This window comes from Condylura cristata, unplaced genomic scaffold (assembly GCF_000260355.1).
Source record: "Condylura cristata isolate star-nosed mole 26May11 unplaced genomic scaffold, ConCri1.0 scaffold00008, whole genome shotgun sequence".
Classification (NCBI taxonomy): domain Eukaryota; kingdom Metazoa; phylum Chordata; class Mammalia; order Eulipotyphla; family Talpidae; genus Condylura; species Condylura cristata.
Window position 1 is genome coordinate 35,855,230 of NW_004567109.1, and position 10,998 is coordinate 35,866,227.

Genomic DNA, 10,998 nt, shown 5'->3' on the forward strand with positions numbered 1-10,998 from the left:
TGAGCCCTGTGGCACTGACAAAGTTTTGGGAGATAAGAAGAAAAGCCAGAAACTAGAAAGGAAACTGGTTAAGATGGTGTCTTAGAAGCTAAGGAAGAAGACAAAAACAGAATAATCTATTGTATCAAATGGTACCAATAGGTTGAATTAAATGAAGACTAAGACTGAGCATGAATAGAGCATGGTTTTGCTGATTCTCTCAGACTCATAATGGATTTTCTTGCCTTAACTCTCCCCCCCACACCCCCCACCAGGTTGTAGCAGATACCAATATAAGCGCTATAGCAACTCAGCTCGAAAGCATGTCTACCGGCCACCATCTCGGTCCACCCACTGCTGACCACCCCCCAGAAGACACCGAGTGAGTATTCTAATTGCACAGTGGCTCTTTTATTTGGGGGAGGGCTCAGTGAGACCTTTCAAGATTCTAGGGTGCTTTCTAAAGGAGAGGAAGGGAAGAACACATTACCCATTCCCTTGAGGATCCCCAGGAAGGCTCCAGAGTTTCCTCACTTTCCCCAGGTTTTGTTCCATGACATGAGTCCTTAGCGGGGCCTGCACTGCATCAGGTCACTCTAGCTCACTGCCTGAACCCTCAACCTCAGGTTTACAACCCAGGCACACCCTGCTTTATATGCAAGGAGCATGTTTTCTAGGCTAAATCTTGTGCTGGAATTAAATCCTGTTGTTTCGCTTTCTAATGTTCTCCACTAGCCAGTCATTCCAGTGAAAGCTGCTCCATAAAGCATTGTTTCTCAAATAGAATGTGCATAAAAATAATCTAAGTGCCATTTTCGCTGGCGCCGTCCTCAGAGAATATGATGGGTGCCCTGCGTGGGATTCTGCACCGTGATTCTACTGCAGAGACACAGAGGCCCCACACTTGGAGAGGTGCTGCATAATGTCATTCCCTCTGGTACCGCCAGTGCCTGGTCACTAGTAGGTGCTCAGTAAATGTTTGTTAACTGATCTGAGTGGCTCATTGGAAGCTCTGATACACATAGCCACTGCCAACTTTTTCTTGCTAGGTCATTGAATTAGATGACATCTTTGAGATTGTTTTTCTTGAGGAAAGAATATTAAACTAAGGCTCACTGTATTTTTTTTTTTTTGCCCATTATGAAAATAATCAATGCAAGCCAGAAGTCTAACACTTTCAAATTACAGTGGCCTTTTCCTTAAAAAAAAAAAAAATCAGGATCCTCAAGAAGAGGAGTGTGCCTGTGGCATCCCTTAGTGAACCTGTAGAAATATAGAGGTGCCCTGGTCATCCTGGTCACTTGCTGTCCTCCATAGCTCCTGGCAGGTTGGGTATGATTAACTGAAGGAATGTTAAAAATCACTTATAACGATTGGTTAATGCTTGGAGACTTTTTTTGCTAGTCTTCTCTATGAAAGTATATTGAATAAGATCAGTGGACAAACCCATTTGATGCTGCCAGCTGAGGAGCGGGGTGTCATTCCGCCCTCTTCCCCTGAGAAAGGGTCTCACGCTGTGAACTGGCAAAATGATGAAGGTCTCTAAAGACCTGGTGGCTGCTAGGGGCTTGCTGTCAAACAGTGTCTGGACATCAAGTTTCCCCTGTCATTATCTTTGCAAATGGGGTCTATATTTGAAAAGGAAACATGAATCAAGGCCATGTGCAGCCATTGGCCATTGCTGAGCTTTTGGTAAAGCCAAAGTGGTGAGAGATACAGTCTTACCCACGACTCCGTGGCATTCAGCCATCAGGGGTCATTCATCATTTTTTTTCAACAGATATTTATTGAGCACCTTCCTAAGGCCAGACACAGCACAAGTGCTGGGTCCCAGGAATTCAAACTTGAGAAACAGGTGAAGGGATTCATAGGGAGTGTAATTGCTCTAGGTGTAAATGAAATAGAAGAAAGGGGAGTGGCTGTCAGAACAATTGAGAGTTTATGGCAGAGTCCCTCCGCAAATTTTGTGGCTACCTGCTTGGAAACAAACAGCAAGTGCATCAACAAACAGCTGAAAATCAACGCTACAGTAAGCAAGGTGGAACTGAAGAAAGGGAAGACTGTTCCAGTCACACAGAGCAGCACGTTAGAGGTTGCTTATACCCTGATTTGCAAACATGGCCATGACTTCTGTCAGATGGCCGCCCTCGGGCATGCAGGCAGCCACACAGCAGAGACACAGTGGCGCTCAAAGATGAACCTCCTGCAGACGCAACACTGGGTCTGCTGTACCAGGGTTCCTCTGGTTTTTGCCCTTTGGACAAAGGTATTTGGAAGTAAAAAAAAAAAAAAAAAAGGCATTAGCTACATTCAGATTAAACTGCGTGAGCCCATGTAGGTAACTTAATTTTTAGGCATGTGTTTCTGGGAGAAGACTTCCACACTGGACGAAACTTTGAAAAGCCAAATTGTACGTTTGAAACAAATTATCTTTACCCATTTGCTGCCCCTTGGTTTCTCTTCTTTCCTGGATTTCTGGATTGCGGTTCTCACATACATGGTCATGATCCTGAGTTTGTGGAAGCACCAAGCGTAGTGCTGGAGATACTGAACTGAGAAGACTATGACATTTTCAAATTACAAAAAAAAAATTTTCAAAAAAAAAAAAATCAGGATCCTCAAGAAGAGGAGTGTGACTGTGGCATCCCTTGGTGAACCTGTAGAAATATAGAGGTGCCCTTGAGTTAGAGAGTCGGTAGAACGGAAAGGGGGTTAAGTAAGTCCAGTACTGCAAGGGTCATGAGGGGCATTCGGACTGTGCCCTGGGAGCACAGTGAAGGAGATGGTGACTCTCCCTAGGGAGGCAGGAAGAATGAGGAGGCGGGAGGACCAGCCACTGGCCAAGCTAACAGGCGGCCGTCACCGCCTGGACCCAAGTCCACCTGCAGGCTGGTGATCTACGATGCCTGGCTGAGACCCACCTTTCGGTCCCCATGCCCACTCATCAAGGGTGGAAATATAGTTTCATTGAGCTTTAAACAGTGAATTTACAGGTTAAAACTAAGCGTGGAGAAGGGTGCTTTGACAACTTCAAAATCATGACTTTCAATTAGAACATAGTGAACTTTATGAAAGAGAAACTTCTAAAACATCAAGAATATTGTTCATTCATGGCATGATGGGAGAAATTTCAAAATAAATGTCTAGATTCCTGTCTGAGAGTTGGATGTGATAAACTGAATTTCACAGTTTCACAGTGTGAAAGTCTCTCTGATATCTGTTCTTCCATTAAAATGCAATTCCCTCTTGATATCTATTCCTGAATTAAACAGCATGCATTGTGTTTTCAGAACACCTCCACCTAAGATTATTACTTTGGAGAAAGGCTCTGAAGGATTGGGGTTTAGTATTGTAGGGGGTTTTGGAAGTCCCCATGGAGACCTGCCAATTTATGTCAAGACTATATTTGCAAAGGTATTTTTTTCCTTTTTTACTGTATATTTTTTTAACATAGGTGAGGTGTTTTTTTTTTTAAGTGTTTTGCTTTACTTTGGGTATACCTGGATGTGTGCATGTGTGCCTGTTTCATTTGAATCTGTAGGAAATTTCCACACCAAGCTGTGAAAGAAGAGTTATGATAATAGTCACAAGAAGTTGAACTTTGTTTCAACTAACTTACAGTAGCAAATACTAACAGATTTCAAAGAGTATCTTCTTTCAACATAACAGTGTAGGGAGCAGTGCCACACTCTCTGGAAGCCGGGCTTAAAGCAAGTCACCAGCTGTGGGCCAGAGCAGCCTGCCTGCCTAGAAGCTGCAAACCACAGAAACCTTGGGGCAGAGTTAGCTGAAGGCATTTTCTCTCTTCCGAAGTTTTCCCAAGTAGAATCAGCCCCATCAGATAGGCTAAGGCTGGGGAGAAATGCACTTGCAGGATACTCCAATACACTTTCAGATACTCCAATATATCTAGTTAATAAATACCCAGGATTTAATGTTGATACAAATTTTGAAGATCTCTGAAATGCACTTAGTATAGCTATTGCAATTTTAATCTTCATTGGTTTTATTTTTACCATAGTCATTTGTTCATTCATTGATCAAATAGCCTCCTAGTGCTTTTTTTCCCTAAGGAAATAGAGATCTTCAAAACAAGCAATTAATTAGGTTTTCATCTCTTTTTTAAAAACTGTACTATACACTCAATGCAACTACACTTTGGCTTGTCCAAGTCCTATCACCTGTTCATTAAGCCTGAGTCTGACTGGGCATAATCCTTAAATCATATGGCATTTGCCTTTGGAACACATTAAGCAGAGACCGGTCTGCCCACCCATTTGCATCTCCCTAGCATGTATAAGGTGAAGGCATGGTATTCCCATACACACACCTGCAGGTCAGGGGAAGGCAAAAGGAGAGCGGGAAGGCAGATGAGAAACATTTTGGGCAACTCTCCTGCCCGGTCTGATAAACTCCCCAGGTGAACAAACCATCTTAAGACCACACCAACAGTTGTTGTGATTATCATGTTTTTGAAGGATATTGTTATACTCTGCTTTACAGAGTGTCTGTGTAAGAATAATGGAACGGTTATAAAGTTAGCCCCCACATTTCAGCAAGTCCTGCCATCTGAACTTGGCCTCCATAAAACCCCTCCAGAATGCTTGTCGCCAGCCACTCACTTCATAATGGTGGGTAGATCAGCTGCATCCAGGGAGAGAACGGGTTGACTTGAGGCCCAGAGTTGTCCAGGTACAGCTCTCCGCCTACACCCTCCCATAGACTGGTGGGAACCGAGCCAGGTACCTTTTATTGTCAAGTCACCAGAACATAAAGCTGAGAGTAAACGGCCATGTGGTGCTTGTGGGTTTTTAAGAAGAAACCTGCACCGTCACAGTGGACCAAAGTCGTGCGAGTAAGGAATGCAGGACTATGCACCCAGAACATGCTGTCCAAGGGTCCCACTGAAAGTGCTCATTTAGGAAGCACTGATAGAAGTAGTAACAAAAATATTGAGTATCCTTGGTAATTTTTTAAGGAATGGACCATTTTTTGTAAAATGAAACACTAAAAATTTAAAGCCCTGAATTTAAAAAAAGCGAAAAGGGGCCTCATGGGTGATACAAGGGGTTAAGTCTCAGCACTGTGAAGCCCTCTGCAGCCACTGCAGGAGTTTCATCTCCAGCCAAGAAGCTGACCCACCTGGCACAGCAGACCTCTCCTGTCTTACCCTTGTTCCGCTCAGCAGTGTGTTTCAGTATATCTGCCTGTTCTGCTCCCCACTCTCTCTCTGGTGAATCTTCTCACCCCCCACACCTCTGGCTTACACAACCCTCCCTGGCCAGATATATTTCATAGCATTTTTAGACACTGAGTTTTGGAATTTTAAAAGCCCTCATTTCATTTACGTTGTGCCATTTTGAGGAGTTACACGTGACTGAGGATATGAAAAAAGTAGCCATTTATGGAGGAAAAAATTAGTCATTTAGAAGCCTGATTAGATGACAAAGATGAAGCTGATGCTTTTGAATATATTGCAGAATTTTACAGATTTTATAGTTCTCTGTATTTATGTGTAGAATAACTTTATTGAGATATAAGCCACTTACTATATAATCGACCCATTTAGACGCTACCACTTATTTTTGACAAATCACCATCATCTGATAGCTTACTAATGTAGTGGGAGTCCTGTAAATATTGGCAATAAGACTAACACCAGGTTCAGTTCTGCCTTTGTTTGTATAGTACCTATTCATGAATATAACATGATAGGACATTCAGATGTCATTGAGTACTGAATATTGAAATAAGGTCAACTTGTATTAAAAGAAATATGAATGTCAGTACATTTCTGGCAGTATGTTATTGAAACAATTGCTAATCAGTTGCTATTCAACAATTATTCAAATAACATATTCCACTTTTTTAAAAGTTGCTCAATTTCAGAACATTACCTAGAAATAACTTTAATTGGTTGTATTAAAGTGACACAGTATACATATCAGATGCAAGTTAGAGGTTTTAATGTTACATGAATAGAACCAGTGTCACCCTGGCTTAAACTGGAATGTTTCTTATTTGCAGGGAGCAGCTGCAGATGATGGCCGATTGAAGCGGGGTGATCAGATTTTAGCTGTTAATGGCGAGCCCCTGGAAGGTGTTACTCATGACCAAGCTGTGGCCATTTTAAAACGCCAGAGGGGGACTGTAATCCTAACCGTGCTGTCATGAGCTTGTGTCCTGATCACAAGACAGATATTGTTGTAGCATGTCAGTAGGAAGATGGAAGTTCTGAAAGAGAATGAGAAGCAACCTCAACTGAAATGCACCTTCCTTCTTTCCACCCCACGCCCTCTGCTCAGGAGAGGTGGCTGGGGTGTTGTGTAAATTTTCCAAATCAACTGCCACCTTCCTAGTGTTTCCCAGCTTCAGTCACTTCCTACTGAGGTTAATTACTAAAATTAACTTGAATGAGTCTTGCATATTTTGCATTTAACATCGTTGCTTATCAACTAGAAGTAACAGGTTTTGATCACCTTTGCTGAAACTGGATGAACAACCTCCCACTCCTTATGCTCTTCTCTCCCGGTTGCTGCTGACCCAGAGGCCTGCCAGCAATCTCAGCTCTCATCCAATGAACAGAAACAAATGTTAAGCACCTTGTCATTGCACTCATGATTTACTTATGCTAATTCTCTTCAAGTACACCCAAAAACATTAGCAGTGTAATTAACTTACCAGTGAGCCCCATGATGAAATACAAAAATCCTCCCTTGGGAAATTACTCTGCTCTCTTCTGTATGACTTATAGTCAAATAAGTCTCAAATTCATTTCTCTGGGTGGATCTTTATAAGTTAGTCATTGGTGACTATGATGAGTCAACTTGAAGACTGTCATCTAAAACTTCTGAAATGCTTTATTGTTTCCTTGGCTACATAAATGGCATGCCACTGGGCGAATGCACCTTATTCACAACAGGAATAATTAGCATCTATGAATTCTAGCAGTGCTAAATTATAGTCAAGTCTGGAAAGCCAATGGCATCACAGCAAGTAAGCATTACCCTTACCCTTCAGTCTTCAAAAAAGAAGTGGAAAGTACAAAGGTCAGCAAGTTTTGCCTCAAGTCAGAAAAGTCTTGGGTGGCCTTGACCTTGCACAGAGTACAGTGACAATTTACTCATCCTTCCCCTGGACTCCATTACCAGATCAGTCAGCAACACCAACTTCAGGAACATAATGGGGCAGCTCACTGGGCCTGAGTGCCCAAGCAAATGACGTGAGCCTAGAACCAGTGATGGGAATGCTCAGCTAATGTTCCCCGTGCTCCAGAGAGCTTCCCCCAGGCTGCAGTTTTGCACAGTAACATAGCAACAACAGCAGAAATTACTGCAAGACTAAACTCCACCCACACCAGCTAGGGGTATCTTATTCAGGTATTAGGAAGAAAAGGAGGTCCTTGTAATGAAGGCAATAGGTTCTTCTCTAAATAAAATGTGCCATGAAAAATGAGTACCAGGATTAGTACTAGAAATTAGTTTGGCATTCTTAACTAAAACACAATGCTGTAAATGGTTCACAGAAATCATCAAAATGCAATGGGCTCTACCTTAAAATGTTATTTAATAAGTATAGATTTTAATTCAGAATTATCTTTGAGTAGATGTAATCACAAAGTGCATTAACCCTTGCTGGAATACTTTGTGGCTATTCCAAAGTAAAGGGTGCCTAAATTTTCTGTTAAAACTGTCTTTCATGACTGGCATTACGTTTTCTGAAATTAAACATGGCTTATGAAATGTTTGATGTGTCCAAGATAGGTAGAGTTGTTAAGATCTTGTCTATCAGTGCTTGAGAAGTTACCAAGTTCAGAATGTTCTGTTGTTCTGTTCACTGTATATGCAAGAACAACTCAGGCAACCAAGAAGAAAGGAAGCTCAAATAAACCTTGAAAATGCACCTTTAAATAATATATATATACTTTTAAAATGTGATTCTGGTTGATTTTGATGGACTGGCCATTAAATACAAGTTTTGAAATAATACATAGTTCGGGGTTTCTTTATTACTCACTTAGGTCAAGTTACTAAAAGTCGATTGACAAAGAATCGTGATGCTTTATACTCCATGCTGCAAGATGACAGCAATGAATGCATCTCATAAGTGCGTCTCTGTTTATACAACTAATAATAAAAAGTTGTCTTGCCCAAAGCATTATTTGCATCCAAACTTGCTGACAAACTAGAACATGAAGATGGAAACTTGTAAAAGGAGTTCTTTTACAGTTTTATATATTGTGTTGGCCTCAACATTTGGGCCACTTAAGTATAGCAATAATATCCCTGATTGAAGTTAACATGAGGAAAGCAAACCAGGAAAAATAAAACCGGTGGATGGATCTGTGTTCCCTAAGAAGCAAAAATGGAGCCTCATTAGGTATGAAAAGGATTGATGTCCGATCTGATTGTGTTTTCTCCTCCGCATTTTGTATCCTGATAGAGAAAAAAAAAACTTCACATGGTTATCTAGTGTCCTGTTTAAACTTGGAAACTACTAATATCTGTCTAATGTATTAATCATCAACTGCATGGTCAGGCATTAGAATACATGCTTTACAAAGAAGCCAGTCTGGTAGTCTAGAAGGCAGGACCTGGCACACACTGCCTGAGTCTGTGTCCTGACTTACTAATCCTCACTTACTAGGCTCACTGGACCTTTGCCAAGTTTTCTAATCAGTTGGAAAGTGGGATGGCCATTGAGTGCTATGATGAGAAAAAGCAAAGCTGAGCCCTTAGTACATACCTGGTTCCTAGAAGCACTGCATAAATATTAGCAATAAACTTCTTGTCCCATTTCTACATTTGGCCTGATACTAGGCATAGGCAGGTGAATCATGTCTTCAATAATGACCAAAAATAAATATTTCTAAGAGTGATTTAGCGCTGAACTGTTGGCCCGAATCAAGTAGCCAAGGATGTGGCTGGTAACGATGTGGAAGAACTGGAGCCTGTACCACAGCTGAAGGCCCTGACTGAGCTGTAACCAGGGTTATAACCAGCCAGTGTGCTGGGGATATGCCAGGCATAAAGGCTTACCTGTTTGGAATTGCAGGTTGCTACTTTATTACCCAGCATGCTCAGCTTCCTCCCACTTCCTCCCATCCTCATCAAAACCTCCTCCCACCAGATGAGAACTTTGAAAGCAGAGACCAGATCAGGGATCTCTGGTCTTACGTTGGAAGACAGTCGCTTTGCCTTTCCTTACACATTGAATTTCAGACCACATAGGCAACTGGAATTTTTTAGACCCAGTTTCTCCCACAACTTTATATTTTATATTTGTCTATTAAAGTCAGGGCCCTCCCTGGTGGCACAACACGTTAAAGCACAGCACTTTGAGGCTGTCGCGGCCACTGCAGCATGAGTTCAGTCTCCAGCCAGGGAGGTGACCCACATGGTGTGGCAGATCTCTGCTGACCCACATGCTGCTCCCTTAAGCAATGCATTTCAGTACATTTGCCTATTCTGCTCCCCACTGTGAATCCTCTCACCTCCCCCCACCCCACACACACACCTCTGGCTTGTACCCCAGTTCTGAATGCATACATAAATAAATCTCTAAAAATAAAGTCAACAAAATACTTTTTAGAACAGCAAATTTTTAGCTTGGTTTTATGTCAGCTTGGTGCAAATGTTAAATTTTTGACAGGTTGACTTCGATCTTCAGATTCTCTAAGTAGTTGAAAAAAATTCTCTGCAGTGCACCAAAATAAATTAAAAGAGTAGAGAGTTATACATATGTGTGTGTGTGTAAAGGAATTTAATCTTTACCTTCTAAGCATTTCCAGTCACTTTTTTTTTTGCTGTTTGATTTTTTTTATAATAGTTTATTTTTACACATTTTTGTGCATTTTTCCATCCCAGTTGCAATCCCCTAGGGTTTCCTATCACCAAATCACCCATGTGCCATCACCATAGTATTTCCAGTCACTTTTAGCAAACAAAACTGCTTTGGTCTTGACTCCCTAAGAGTTTGCTGTCAAGTCATGCTGTGCTGGACAAAGTTATGGCAGAGCAAAAAAATCCTCTGGCCCTCACTGACAATCAGATTTTTAGATAAGGTGGCTGCCTCGATATTGGAGTCTTCCCTACCCACCTGCTGGGGGAAGTCATCAAGAAAAGGGGTCTGCCAAGTGACCCACAAACTGGACCTGAGCAACTTGAGGCCCCACCCCCTCTCAGAACATGAATACCACTTGCTTTCCCGACCCCAGAAGGGACACAGCTTGTGGTGTTGAGACCATCTGGACGGTACACTGAACCCATTAAGACCACTATAAAAGTTTAAGATTTGGTAAGCAGGTGCAAAAAACCATACGGTTAAGACCTGTGACTGCCCAAGATATACCTCATAGGTAAGTTCCTATGCTTGTTAAAATTGCCACCCACCAAGTCTGGAAGGAAGGACCTACCTCTTTGGGTTCCCCTTGCTTCTTCCTCCACCCCCATCCTGTTTGGGGAGGGGTCAGTGTCTGAGTAACACTGGGAAACAACCTAATTTGCAGCCCAACTCAGCAGCATCATTACCCCCATTTCACAGATGGGAGTAAGTGGCCAGCCCCGTCACCCAGCGAGTTTATAGGCAGGTGAACCTTCAATAAACCACAGTAGGAATCCTTCAATTTAGCAAATTATTGTATAGCACTCACACATGATTTCTAAATTAGCCCCCAATTTTTTAAGTTGATGTCAGCTTCACAGGCACTTACAAAATAAAAAGTTGAAGTCTAGGGAACAAAAATAGACATCTTTTGGATGGCAGCCAAGGAGACCCAAACTATTGGGTGTTCATGCAGTTGTATGTTCTAGAAAGAACTCTCAAGACAGCCCTCCCTGGACATCTGGTGGTCTCAGCATTCTTCTCAAGGTGGCCAAGTTGCTGATAGATGTGTCACTAGCTGCTGCTTGATTGGGCTCACGCCCAGCTTTCCTCTCCTGGGCGAGCAGAAGAAATGGTGTGGAGTAAAGGATATCTATCAGTCAGTCACTCATTTCCCCTCAACTCAGAGTCCTGTTT

The 10,998-nt window shown here is 42.1% G+C and overlaps 1 protein-coding gene across 1 annotated transcript in view; it reads left to right on the forward strand.

Moving 5' to 3' along the window:
• INADL (InaD-like (Drosophila)) overlaps positions 1–7,993 on the forward strand; it is a 250,541-nt gene extending 242,548 nt beyond the window's left edge. The window contains exons 43-45 of the mRNA XM_012722487.1: positions 255–361; positions 3,270–3,393; positions 6,007–7,993. Of these exons, the coding sequence (XP_012577941.1) occupies positions 255–361; positions 3,270–3,393; positions 6,007–6,153 (378 nt within the window). The 3' untranslated portion in view covers positions 6,154–7,993. The remainder of the gene's footprint in view (positions 1–254; positions 362–3,269; positions 3,394–6,006) is intronic.
• The last annotated feature ends 3,005 nt before the right edge of the window (positions 7,994–10,998 follow it).